Raw genomic sequence first — 14,474 nt, forward strand, 5'->3', positions numbered from 1 at the left:
TAGGTGAGCACAGTAAGATATCCTTTACTTACTGTCTGACTCACAACAAAAAAATAGTCAGTTTTGTAAAAATAATTACAGACTTAATCATTTCTCTGAATGGCCTTAGTCATTTAGTGTTTAAATCATTCTTTATTTGAAGCACATGTCATTACCCTGTAGCTTTTCTCTTTGGTTATTAACTGGTCTGAGTCTTCTGTCACTTTTCACTGGCTTTGCTTTGATTCAGCCATCTCCAGTATCACCTTTAAAGGCTTCCTGGGAGCCTGTTTGTTTTGCAAGATTTGCAGTTTCATTTCACAGCCCATTTGCCTTGTGTTGTTGGATCATCTGTGAGAGCCTGATAGAAGCTAAGTTAATTATTAATTAGGAAGGGATGAGTCTGGGATTAATTTTATAAGGAGACAGTTTGTTAGTAGTTGTTTTAAAATGACAGCTTTGTATCCCAGGTAACAAACATTCATGTAAGATGGTGTATCTGTATTTGTTGGAGTGCTTAATTTACTGAGGTGCTAACTCAAAACTTGTGATTCTTATTAAGTACACAGTTTATAAAAAATAAGATCATCTATTCTCAATGTATTAGAATTGGAGAGGTAGCTGTTGCAAGGTGCGGGTGAAGATTAGGGGTTAGGTGGCACTGCCTGATGTTGAGGGAAGGGAACTGATTTGCTATATAATAATGCATACAATAATTCTATTTTACCAGTGGGGAAACTTTGTGTCTAGAGATGCTAAGTAATTTGCTCAAAATAATACCACTATTAACTCAATTGGGCCCATCTTATTTCAAAGTCCATGTTTTTTTAAAATTATACTAGCCTGTCTTTTTTTTTTTTTTTTTTGTGGTATGCGGGCCTCTCACTGTTGTGGCCTCTCCTATTGCAGAGCACAGGCTCTGGACGTGCAGGCTCAGCAGCCATGGCTCACGGGCCTAGCCGCTCCACGGCATGTGGGATCTTCCCGGACCGGGGCACGAACCCGTGTCCCCTGCATCGGCAGGCGGACTCTCAACCACTGCGCCACCAGGGAAGCCCTTCTATCCTGTCTTTTAACAAAGTTGTAGCTATCTGGAAAATTCTGTTCTCACCAGTTAATAACATATGTAATTTACAATTTTATATAATTTAGTCTAAAAGCATTATAGAATAAATGGTATTGATGTCAACTGTTCATCAGACCTTAATATTTTAATAACTAACACTTATATGATGCTTGTTAGTTTACAGAAGCACTTCTTTTCATCATACATTTCATATAATTCCTGTAAAAACCTATGAAGTAATCCTTGTTTTACTAGTGGGTTTAGGCTTCAAATCTAAAAGACAGTTGCATAGAATTATGACCCCAAAACATTAGGGCCCAGCTCTTTAGCTTCCAGATCTGATTTTTCTGTTATACTATACTGCTTCTTTGTAGAATGACAGAAGCCCTACAAATATGCCTTTTGTGGCAATAAAATAGCCTGGAAATCTTACTGTCCATGATGTCTGTTGGACTGGTTTACTATATCATATTTAAATGATGTGTTTTAATGAAATTCTAAAATTTGGTATGGTAGAACTATATACCTTAACATTAATTTCTGTGGATTTGGTAACAATGTCTATCCTTTTACTTCTTAATAGTTAATGATATATGTTGAAGTAGATTGGTTTATAATGGAAATCTATGTATAATCTAATTTTTTTTAATCTAGTCTCTATAGAAGCTGAAATCCATCAAGCTCCGTTCTTCAGAATGCAATGGAACGTACCAAAGACTGTATTCCGACTGGCACATAGGACATGCATGGAACCAGATAAAGCTGGTCTTTTGGGACACTGTCAAAACATGAAGGGACCATTACTTTTGTATACCTCAGAATCCAGAGTGGTTTGGGTACAGGGCCCTCAGAAACGATGGCTGCACTTACCTGCTGCCCAGTGTGTTGCAAAGGAAAGGAAGCCATTCATTGCTCACCCACCCCAACCAGGGATCCTTCATAAACAGTGGGAGCAGGATATCTTATCCAAGAGGGTTCTGTCATCCAGTGCTACATCCCCAGGAACTCCCTCTGAAAAAAAGGAAGAACCTGATCCTTTACAAGACAGATCAATTAGTCTTTATCAACGATTTAAGAAAACATTTAGACAATATGGAAAAGTTTTGATTCCAGTGCATCTAATAACTTCTGGTGTTTGGTTTGGAACGTTTTATTATGCAGCCATAAAGTAAGTTTTTGCTTGATTGAGCGCCTTTCCCCGTTTTATCAGAATGTTAATCTTAATTGTACTAATGAAAGCCTTTAAGTAGTTTTTTAAATGCTTTAATGTCTTCAATTGATAGAGGATGACTATTTTTTCATAGCAGTTTTCCACATTTTAATAACAGTAGCTAACATTCGCTTACTGTGTACAGCAGGTATTATGCTAAAATTTTTATAACTGTATCATCTCATTTAATTCTCACAGCAACCATATGAAGCAGGTAGTGCAATTATTCCCAGTTTATTAATGAGAAAACAGATTAAGCAGGAATAAGTCAGAATAACTTAGTTTTTCCCAAAATAACTCGGAGTCTGATTTCAAGCCTTAATCACTATGCTTGTGTCCCATCAACATATAGGATAGCATAGGAATAAAATGACAGTTTCCAGAGATTTGGCAGCACCGTGAGTTAGTTCTGTACTTATATGTTTCTTACAGTGCTTATCAATGTGAAAAGATAACTTATTTTGCCATGTGTATGGTTTTGGTTGGAAATTAGTAAGATTTTGCAAAGCCTGGCTTGTATCTGTTGTAGACACAAAAATGAACAAATTGCAGACTTATGCTTTAATGTTACATCTGATGAATGTCAAGGTAAGGTCTTTTGTTCTGATCAGAAGTTGATTTGTTGTCTGCTTAAAATCTTAAGAGGGTATATCTCGTGTTAGGTATTTTTTACTACAATAAAGTAAATGTTTTTTAAAAAGTTAATTTAGTGGTCCTAGCCTCCAGGTATATAAAACGTTGAATTTCTAAATGCACCTTTCTTGTTAATTACTCTTCCTTTCTTTTAAAGTGAGTTGTATCATTCACACTGTTTTAGGAGCAGGAGTACACGTAGAAACAGATTATCAATGATTTCCAGTTTCTTTCTGCCACCAGCAGAACTGAGTGTGCCAGCGTGTGCCTGTCCCGAGTGCTGTGTGGCTTTTCTTGCTGTGGCCTGGGTGTGACCTATGAACAGTATGCTCACCATCCTGCAGGCAATGAGATGCACAGTGAAGACCACTTTGATGTTTTTGTAAACTCCTCTAATGGGTTTAGAATTATTTTATACTTTCCAAAAGTCCACTGATTGTCAGTTTTGGGTTATATTTAATGGTTTGACAGTAAGGTATTAAATATTTTAATGTAAAGCTCACTCATTGGAAAAAGCTTATCATTTATTAAATTAAAAGATGATGGAATGGAGACTATTCTTATTCTTGGGAAACATGGGATTAGAAATGTTTCTTTACAAAAGTTCTGTTGAATAAAAGGATTTTTTTTTAACCTTGTATAATTGATGCTGTTCTGTTTCTTTTCATATCTTTCTATTTAGTTCTTGTTATTCAGTTATTTCCTCTTCATTATGTATCATTATTTTCTTTAAGAATTCCTTTCTTTGCAGAGATTCTTATATGTGCATTTTATGGAATTATTTTTTTATTAATGACATTTTCTGGACATGTATAAAAATATTTATAGAAATCTTCAGAACTGCCTTTAGTTTTTTAACAGAGCCTAAAATCGTGTACCATTTTGAATAAAAATTTCATAGGCATTCAGTTCTTCTATTTAATGAATAGTTTTCTACATATTGAATTTTCTTTTTTGAGCCATTTAGGATTTTTCTGATTTGGTGTTGTGGATGATGATGAGTTTCTTCCATGTTTCTTTTGCCTTTGCTAGGTTGCCTTTAATAAGCATTCAGCCTCCTGGCCTCAGGGGGAGAAATCTAAGTTTTTAATAATTGAATATGAGATTCTTGTTTGGACTATTAAAAAGAGTACTTTTGTTCCTTTTACTTTTCCTTGCCTTCAGTAAAAGAGTTCTATAACCAAAAAAACAGACCTTCAAATAACCTAGTAATATTAATTAGACTTAGGACGCTTTCGGTGGTGTCTGCACTGATGCAGTTGTGGTGACGTTCTGCTGTCCCCTGTGGAGTCCACCTTTCTTGGTTTTTTCCTTCCCCCTCTTTTTTCTGTGAATGCCTGTGTGTAAATGTGGTGGGACTGTCCACTTTAAAGTCGTATACCTCATCCATCACCGCCTGACTTTGGCTCTTTGTCAGCATGGAAATTTGGTTCCCAGACCCAGCTCTACTGCCCCACCGTGACCACTGGTCCAGTTCTGTTACAGCATCACATAGCTAAGTTATATTAGGTAGGATGTGTTGCTTTCCAGAACAGTCCTTAATGTTTTGTTAAGTCCTTAATGCTTGAGAAATTGAAAGTTGATTTGTTCTAAGGGAAGTGATACTTAGAAAATATTAGTTTATGCTTGTATGGCACTGTATCTTTCACTGTGAGATGATTTTATTGTGATGTTGGAGTTGATTGTGTTAAATACAGGTTTTCAATTCAACTGACTAGAGGCTGGGTTTATTTTATTTGGTTTTAGCTGAAAAAAGTTCTCTGTTATTTGCTTGTTGCCTACTTACTATTAAAAGAAAAGGGAAAACATAGTTTGTAACTTGAGGGACAACTAGCATTACTGCCTCTCAGCACCACAGAGCAAAATGCCATTCTGTATTTAGGTAACACAGTGATGAAGATCTCAGGCTTTTGAAACATTTTATTTCAGGGAGATCTAAATTGTGCGTCTTCATAGATTTTATTTATTTATTTATTTTTTAATTAATTTATATTTTTGGCGGCATTGGGTCTTTGTCGCTGCGCACAGGCTTTCTCTAGTTGCGGCGAGCGGGGGCTACTCTTCTTGCGGTGAGCGGGCTTCTCATTGTGGTGGCTTCTCTTGTTGCGGAGCACGGGCTCTAGGCGCACGGGCTTCAGTAGTTGTGGCGTGTGAGCTCAGTAGTTGTGGCTTGTGGGCTCTAGAACGCAGACTCAGTAGTTGTGGCTCACGGGCTTAGTTTTGGTTGGTCCGCAGCATGTGGGATCTTCCCAGGCCAGGGCTCGAACCCGTGTCCCCTGCATTGGCAGGCGGATTCTTAACCACTGCACCACCAGGGAAGTCCATACATTTTATGTTAAACTAAGCTTTGTTGTTGCTTCTCTCTGGAAAAGTTGCAGAGATCTTTCATCTTCTAACAAGAAGTTCTCTGGTCAAATGAAGCTCTTTGAGGATGGTTTTGTCTCTACGTTTAGATGCCTTGTATTTGGGCCTCAAATTTCTAAAGTTACAGATCCATTTTGAGGCACAGTCCTGACTGGTTTTCACTGCACTTCATCCAGACTGTGGATATACTTTTGCATCATTTGGAACATCCATAAAGCTGGTGGTTTGTGAAGCACAGGTTTCTGTCAGGCTGAGGGAACTTTTGTGACAAGAGTGGATATTACTATTTGGATCAGACCCTCATTAATGCTTCATGTTTAGTAATTCCAAAGGAAATGAAAGTTATTTTTTAAAAGTTAAGTCATCAAATCAATAGTTTAGAAAAAAGTGGGACCAGGTGGTTGCTTCTTTATTTTACACAGGATACTTGTGCAAGATATCTTGGTCATTATTATTTGTTTTTATGATAGTTCTTTTTTTTTTTTTTTTTTTGCGGTACATGGGCCTCTCACTGTTGTGGCCTCTCCCGTTGCGGAGCACAGGCTCCGGATGCGCAGGCTTAGCAGCCATGGCTCATGGGCCCAGCCGCTCTGCGGCATGTGGGATCTTCCTGGACTGGGGCATGAACCCGTGTCCCCTGCATCGGCAGGCGGACTCTCAACCACTGCGCCACCAAGGAAGCCCTATGATAGTTTTTTTTTTAGATTTATTATTCATTTATTTATTTATTTTTGGCTGTGTTGGGTCTTAGTTGCAGCACATGGGATCTTTGTTGAGGCATGTGGAATCTTTCATTGCGGTGCGAGTGCTCTTCGTTGTGGTGTGCGGGCTTCTCTCTAGTTGTGGCCTGCGGGTTTTCTCTTTAGGTGTGGCGTGTGGGTTCCAGGGCACGTGGGCTCTGTAGTTTGTGGCACACGGGTTCCAGAGCGTGTGGGCTCTGTAGTTTGTGACACGTGGGCTACACGTTGAGGCGCACAAACTGAGTAGTTGTGGCACATGGGCTTAGTTGCCCCGTGGCATGTGGGATCCTAGTTCCCTGACCAGGGATCGAACCCGCATCCCCTGCATTGTAAGGCAGATTCTTTACCACTGGACCACCAGGGAAGTCCCAGTTGTTTTTTTGTGTTTTTAAATCACTCGGTTTGGTCTTATATTTAGCCACATGTTGTCTTTTTTCCCCCCTGCATGATTGCCGTTAAATATGTAGATTTTACATACAGGGCTTAGTCTGAACTAAGAAATGATTAATGAAATAATTTGGTAATTGTACGGGTACCAGAAGAGATGATTAGCATGTTATGGTAGGATGTTATTGTACCTAGTGACTTGATTAGATCCACAGAATCGCTAAATCTTTGTAGTACTAAGTCTTGCTTCAGTGGGGTTCTGTTGTTTAAGAGATTTGAAAAGGAAATGAGGGTGGAGATAAAAGAAACTGGATTGGACTTGTAGTTGATTTTTAAATCTAACTCTTTAAAGTTTCCTTCAGTTATCTGGTTTCCTCTTGTATAGATGGCCAGTAATTCCTGGTGATGATCATCCGTATCTATTGAGATTAGTCTCTAATCTCCTAGTATTATAGTGAAATCAGAGAGGGACAGCTTTTCCCCAGTTAAGCAAATTATTTTTTACTATTAAAAATAAACTAGGAGATTACTACTACAGTAATAATAATGGATCCAGGCTGTTCCCTTTCTTAATTACAAAGAGAAAGAGTACTTGTACAGAGGAGCAACCTGTGGACCCGACCTTAACCACAAGTCAAACTCACACAAGTCAAACACCAGGTCAAACTCACAGGACAGACTGAGTGTGTGGCTCCTGTTGTGATGCTCTGAGATGGACATAGAATCAATTCTGCAGCTTTCCTGTCTGAAAACATTTACCTCAAATTTAATCATGAGGAAACAATCAGACAAATCCAAATGAAAGGCTGTTCTACCACAAAGCTGGCCTGGGAGTTTCAAAAATCTCAGCATCAAAAAAGAGGTCCTGCCTTCCTCCTCAACAGAAAGTGCTGAGCAGCGCTTCTGGAGAAGAACTGGAAGACATGACAAGATAGTGACAAGGGACTCACCGGACAATTCAGGGAATTTTTTTTTTTTTTTTGCGGTACGCGGGCCTCTCCCGTTGTGGAGCACAGGCTCCGGACACGCAGGCTCAGCGGCCATGGCTCACGGGCCCAGCCGCTCCACGGCACGTGGGATCCTCCCGGACCGGGGCACGAACCCATGTCCCCTACATCCGCAGGCGGACTCTCATCCACTGCGCCACCAGGGAAGCCCCAATTCAGGGAATTTTAACATTAAATAACGTACTTTTGTATTAACTATATACTGTCCTACATGTTAAGTTTCCTGGCTGTGATGATTATATTATGTTTATGAAGGAGAAGCACAGAACAAGAACCTTGTGATTTGAGGTGAAGGCTCACAATGTCTGCAAAACTACAGGCAGTGAGGGAGAGAGTGGGAGAGCACGAGTGTTCCGGCGTGGCAAACTTGACACTCAGGGAAACTAAAAAGAAATTAGGGTTTACCAGTTGGATTAGAGACTTTTTCTGCCTTCTTTCCCTCCCTCCAAAAATTTGTTGCAATTCATGGTAATTGCTTCTTTACCTGCCTTTTAAGTCTGATAATAGAATAGAAGCATCTTTTTAGAATAATTGAAGTTTTCATGAAACCCATAGAATCATTTATTTTTTGCATAATACAGTAAGTGGTGTTATAATATCACTTGTTTTTATGATAATAGTATAGTTTGACATGTAATTTTAGAGGTAAAAAATCTTAGGTCTTAAACTTTGAGTTGGATCATTCTAAGGAACTAAAGATTATAAGATCAGGAGAATGATTAGAATCATTTCTGATCATTTCTCTTAGGTTACTTAATGCTATTAATTTTTCTCTGATAAATGATTCTATTTTTCTCAGTGTGCTAATTAGGGATGTCCATGAACAGAAGCTGTGAACAGTGAGACACAGCAGGACGCTGGTGTTCATGCACATGTTGTTCCTTTAGAGTGAAATTAGAGTGCTTGGTGGTGCAGGATTGACTTTTAAACAGAATTTGGTTTTGATGTTTTCAGATAATCTTTTGAAAATATTTATCCCTAAAAGTTTATCTATATGTATATATAAATTACTTTCTGTTTCTTTCTTAGAGGAGTGAATGTCGTTCCTTTTCTAGAACTTATTGGGTTACCTGACAGCGTAGTAAACATTCTGAAAAATTCCCAGAGTGGAAATGCACTGACAGCATATGCCCTGTTTAAGGTAGGTACTGCTGTGGGTAGATGGCTCCTCACACTGAACCTCTGTAACACTCTGTGCTTGCTCCCAGGGTTACGTTTGTAACTTAAAATACCGTGTTTCATCTCTTACATGTCTAATGATTAAAAGTAAACTAAAATTTTTAAGGGTAAATAAAATGGTGGTTTAGGAAGAATTGCCTTAAGAATAGGTAGGTTTTTCATAACCTGCTGTGATGAGACAAAGTGAGACTTCTGAATTTCTAATGAACAGGTTGTCTCTGTGACATTTCTCCTATTGATAGTACATTAATTTTCCTTATTCAGAGATCCACATGCCACCTGACATGTTAGTGAAATTTAGCATTTATTTTACTGTTTATAATAGTTTATCTTTCTAAACAGTAAAATAGTAAAGTTTAATCAAATTGTTTTATGTGATAAACCTTAGACTTAGTTGTTGATGTAATGTATGTTTCATTTTGGAGTTCATTGTCTTTACAGTTGTTGTCTGGATTCAGAGAATGACATCTTTGTAAATAGATAGTTTTTACAGTTATGGGTCTTTATTTTGGAAGAGAAGACTCATATTGTAAATTGTGGAATTTAGCTATATTAATCTAATTTTTCTCAACTGACAAAAAATTAGGTTCTATGTAGCTTTATCCTAAGAAAACAGGTAGAAGAGATTGGGAAACTAGATGTTATTTTACTACTGTTATGAAAATACTTAGAATTATGGGTTTATAGTAGTATTCAAAAATAATGTTGTTTTATTCTGTCATCCTCATTAAAATCCTCTGAAATATTGGGAGATTTCTTATATGATAATTTTGACTAGAGGGCTAAAGCTTAATTGCTGAGTTTTTCAACATTAAAACTTATTAAATTAATAAATTATCAAGTTTTTAGTTACAGTGTATATAATTTAACCTTAATCCAACTGTCATGATGGTTGAAACCATTTCCCTAATTATAACTGTTCCTTATCCCATGCTCTCATTTCACAGTCTGTGTGTTAAGTCTTTTTTTAATGTCTTGTCTTTGATCATGAGCTCCTAGGAATTTAGAGTTATGTCTTCTTTCTTTGTATTTCCACTGTGCCTGTGCTGTGCTCTGGAGGCACATCAGTGCTCAGTGCCTGTTGGCCTGCTTGGAATTGAAACACATGGTTGGCACGCAGGTGGGCTGGCGTCAGCAGGGGCTCTGCTCATGTTCCTGTGCAAGGAAAGAGGTGTGGAGGGTCCACCTGGGTGTTTGGTTTCTGTAACCTGGTTTCTCAGGTAGAGCAGCAGACACTGAGGTTTCTTGCCTCAGAATGTGATGCAGCCTGTGCTCTTACAGTTCTCCCTTTGTACCAGTTCATCTACTAGTTAGTTTGGGACCTTAAACCTCTGGTCAGTTGACATGTGTACATGTCTCCTATATGTGTGCCATTTTACCACTTTTTGGCCTCATGGAAGTTCCTGGTTGGGATGCCAAGCCCAGCATGGACTGTAATGAGAAAGTAGCATAAAGCCTGGAAAAGCCAAAGAAAAGAGATTTGGAAGTGAAACTAAACTAAACTCAGTGAAGAATAAACATTTGGCCCGTGCTTGTCCCTCAGTTTGGTTCCGGTTTAGATGAATAGTGTGTGCAGGTCGGCAGGGTTTCTGGGGAGTGGAAACGCATGTGCCTTTGTTATAGGGAGGGTCCTGAGCCCTCCCTCTGGTTCTCAGTGAGTCTGCCCCCCAGGTTCACTAGCACATGGGTACAGAACTTTGGTGCTGCCCCTGTGAATGTTCTCTAATCCTGGGTCAGTGTCTAGGTGACAAATACGGAATGTTAGGAGGGAAAACCATATAGGATGTAACAGCCTTATGAAGCAATAAAGTAATTGATAGTTTGGTTATTAACAAGAATTTTAACGTCACACTGTTTTTGCTTTAGACAACAGTTGTAATCAGTACTGATCTGTCCATTTCATTTTCCCACAGATTGCAACGCCCGCGCGGTACACTGTGACCCTGGGGGGGACCTCCTTCACTGTGAAGTATCTGCGCAGCCGTGGCTATATGTCGACACCACCCCCTGTGAAGGAGTATCTGCAGGACAGGATGGAGGAGACAAAGGAGCTCCTCACAGAGAAAATGGAGGAGACAAAGGACAGACTTACTGAAAAACTGCAAGAAACCAAAGGAAAGGTTTCTTTTAAGAAAAAAGTGGAATAGGGTGCCTTATATACCAGATTATAGACAGTTCCTGCACTTTAACCCTTGGGGACTGGACAAAGGTACATGCTCTTGATTATATTTTTGGTTAGCAGCCTAAATATAGCAGTTCTCTGAGGGTTAAAGAACTAAGATAACTTTTTAAAGTTGAACATCACTAGAAAAATCAGTGTTTTTTGAAAAGAAAAAATGAACCCAGTATAAGAATTTCATGTCAGTAGCAGCGTTAAGCAGTGGTCCATGTCTTCAGTCATCCTTGCTTTGTGTTTAGATAGCTGCTGACTCCTTGAATAGCTGGTGCGGCCCTACACAGATTTAACACTAGGTCTTCATCTTTTTTGTTATTTGAGGTTTTAACGATATTCACTTCTCAATGTGGAGACAAACTGTTATCATCAGAACTGCCTGTGAATAAGAGGATATTTAGTCTTTCTCTAAAGATAGTATATAACGGTTACATACCAGTTAAAATGTAGACTTCATATAAAGAAAGCTGAATGAAAATTGGGTCATATATATGTAAATAAGATGTATTGGTTATATGTAAATGAAAAATTGACCCTTTAAAAATGATTTTTACCTGAAGCTTGCCATAATCAAATTTTTTAAGCAAATCTGTGCGGTCATAGCACTTTCTCACCTAGAATGTAAAACTGTTATTCCTGCATCATGTCCTCTCCAACTGATCTCTCAGAGGAAAAGGGAAAATCATCACACCTTAAGTTTATGGTGGAGATCAGATACGCTTAGCAGTGCCTGCAGCTGTGGTTCTCGGCAGTGCAGGTTTGGGAGGATGGGACCTGCCTGTCCCTGCCACCTGGTCTCCACCAGCCAGAGTCGGTCTTGATTCCATTATGCAGTAAAATTATAAGATTGTAGGCTGCTGTTTTCCTCTTGCATTGAAACATCCTTACTTGAGCATTTTACTTGAATTTTTTAAATAGCAAACTGTCATTAAAACCTGCTTGGAATGAAATTCAGTTGTTTTCAGATGTGAAAGTTGCCACAATTTGTGTGGGTGTGTTTGAGGATGTGTTTGTGTGTTGCCTTTTGCTCTAACTGCCTTTACTTCAGTTCTAACCTTTGAGTTGAAAGAGGGAACGGCCTCTTTCTAGATTGTCTTTGTTGTGAGTGATCTGATAAGGCCGCAGGCATCACTGCTGTGAGGCAGGGTTTCCGTATTAAATACTGAGTTTGGCCAAATTTAGAGAATACTTTAAAGGGAAAAAAATGTTTGCATTTGATATGTCTCATCATTATATTGGCTGTGCTGTGCTTGGACTCTTCTTTGTGGGGGTGGGTAGAGTGGTGAGGGGGCAGGGCTCACTCTGCCACATGCAGGCCCGATCAGGCAGGATGGTTTGTCTCCTGATACAGATCAAACGTGTGATTTCAAATTGACAGCACATTTTCAAATTCAAAAACAGTGAACATGTTTTAGCTTGTTTATTAAATAATTCACATTTTTGCATATATTAAATGCTAAGATGGATATTAACAAATTTCTTGTTTGTTTATTTTTAACCACTGAGACTGCTCGGTTTAAAATCATGTGTTATGTGAAACTTTCTTTTTACTTTTCACATTGCATAGGGCGTGTTTTCCAATGAGGATAAATTGTGGGTCTTAGAAGCACTAATAACCCTGAGTTTCCACCTTTGGTTCAGCCTGTTTGAGATTTGTTGCCATCCAGTTTCATAATTGTGTTGTGTTTGTCCAGTTACAGAAAGTGAGATAATAGGGAGTGCTTTGAAATGCTCTAGTAAAACATTCTCTGAAGGTGTAAGAAGTTCTTTTGTCATTATTTGGTATCAGGAATATCTGATCTTGTCAAATGCTGCTGCTCTCATCTTACTAACCTAGTCCTTAAGGGAAGCTACAAAGAGCCGAAAGGGGGACCCCTGGAATATGCGTGTGGAGTATTCATAGCAGGCCAGCAGCACATAGTGGGCATTGAGTTAAATTATCCGTGTGTGTGTGTGTGGTAAATATCATAACCATTTCATTTACAATAAGCCTTATACTTGCTGTGTCTGGTGTGCACATCTGTATTTAAGTAGGATTTTTGACAGGGTGAAGACGGAGCCATGGCTGAGATTTAATTTAACACCTATAAAATAGATAAAAAGTGTTTGCTCAGCAAATTAACAATTGAAATGAAAAATAGATTAGGTAAAAAAAGACTTAGTTTATTCAAGAAAAATAGCAAAACCAACCTTTTAAAGTACCACAAAAATGTCTCTTACTGAACCAACATTTTGCATACAGTAGGGTGCTATTTGCAGATTCCAACAAAGGAGAAAGAGTTCATGTATTAAGGTCACCTTCCTGCCACTAGTAAAAATAATAAAACTATGCCTTCAAATATAATCTTCAGCTTATTTGTTATAGAATCTGCCTTCCATTTATTTACAGATGGAAGACGTTACTGTAGTCCTTTATGCTCTAGGAAGCAGTGGAGCTATTGGCTGTCTTATTTCAGTGACCTCAGAAGGTAATTCCAGGAATTTTATAAACATCTTAACAGTTTGGGCAGAAGAGGTGTTTGAAGAAAAGAAGCAAGTTGTACGTTAGACATATCTAGCTCTTTCTTGTGTTCTTTCCACTTGGTTCATCTTCAGGATTTCTTATCCAAATTCAGATGTTCTGAACAAAGCCACTGTAGAAGATTGTAGAGTATGGTGATGGTAATGAAATGGACAGAAAATGTTTTAGCAAATGAGTCAGAAAGAGTACGTGCATCTTTCCTGATACCTTTGAGATGATACCATTTTTATAAAATGCGTTGGTAAGATATACATTTCTGAATTATTAAAGGATTCTGTCTGAAAAATACTTGCTTTCATGGTAATATAGACATATTTCTTCTGTTGGCTACATCTTACTTTTTAAAATGGGGACCTTCATTTATTTCAGATTTTCAAAATTGAATCTCCATAGGGAAGATATGGAGTTAGTTTAGAAGAAAGTAAAATACATTTAGATTAAGTGTTACCAACATTGGTTTGAAGTGGTTTTTGGTATTAGATGCTTACTCAGTGGGCTTTTCCCAAGCCATGGTCTACGGTGCGTCCAGTCACATTGGCCTAGAGGCCGGAGTTGCACAGGAGTGTTTATAAAAAGTATGGGCCTCTCTACTGCCTTGGAATTTAACCACCTGAACCAGAAATCTGCAGAACCAGAGGTGGGTGCTTTTAATTATTCACTCCGCAAATAGGAGCTTTGTTTGGTCTCTCCTGGTCCATCTGTATATTACGGAGTACCCAAAAGATTCTGCCTCCTTGACCCAAAGGAACAATAGAGGCAAGAATTCTCCTTCTCTTAGAGACTTGGCCAGAATTTGTCTTCAGCCGTGAATTTTGGCCTGGCTTTCTGATTTTTGAAAGATATTTGTCCTGCATTTTGAGCTTGTAACTTACATTTGAGAAATGCTAAGTTTGTGCCGATTGGGTATAGTTTTCCCTCTGAGATTTTTTTCCTTTGTGACTTCCATGTCAAGCTGGTTCATTTTAACTCATTAAAACAAGTTTTTGGTTGTCTTGCTTCTTCGGGGTTAGGCTTTGAAAATCAAGCTGTATTCTTCCCCGTAAATCGCTGGCAGCCACCAACAGTAATGATGACAGATCATAATTATCTTGTGGCAGTTATCTGGCTATTTTGATAAGAATGATTCTCTCAGCAGAGAGAATGTGGCTTGACTTCAGAAGCCTTCAAGGCAGAGTATGACATTATTCCACTGACTTGGATAGTGCTCGTGGGAAG

General features: G+C 38.6%; 1 protein-coding gene across 3 annotated transcripts in view; it reads left to right on the plus strand.

Annotated features, from left to right (window-relative positions):
- FAM210A (family with sequence similarity 210 member A) overlaps nt 1-14,300 on the plus strand; it is a 37,519-nt gene extending 23,219 nt beyond the window's left edge. For 2 of the 3 annotated variants that reach the window (XM_082667714.1, XM_082667713.1), the window contains exons 2-4: nt 1,700-2,213; nt 8,416-8,527; nt 10,479-13,096. In XM_082667714.1, coding sequence (XP_082523840.1) covers nt 1,741-2,213; nt 8,416-8,527; nt 10,479-10,712 — 819 coding nt within the window. In that variant the 5' untranslated portion in view covers nt 1,700-1,740 and the 3' untranslated portion in view covers nt 10,713-13,096. Of the gene's footprint in view, nt 1-1,699; nt 2,214-8,415; nt 8,528-10,478; nt 13,097-13,127 lie in introns of those variants that run through there. The other variant, XR_014297542.1, reaches the window with a different exon arrangement.
- The last annotated feature ends 174 nt before the right edge of the window (nt 14,301-14,474 follow it).

This window comes from Grampus griseus (genome assembly GCF_964374135.1).
Source record: "Grampus griseus genome assembly, chromosome: 12".
Lineage (NCBI taxonomy): Eukaryota > Metazoa > Chordata > Mammalia > Artiodactyla > Delphinidae > Grampus > Grampus griseus.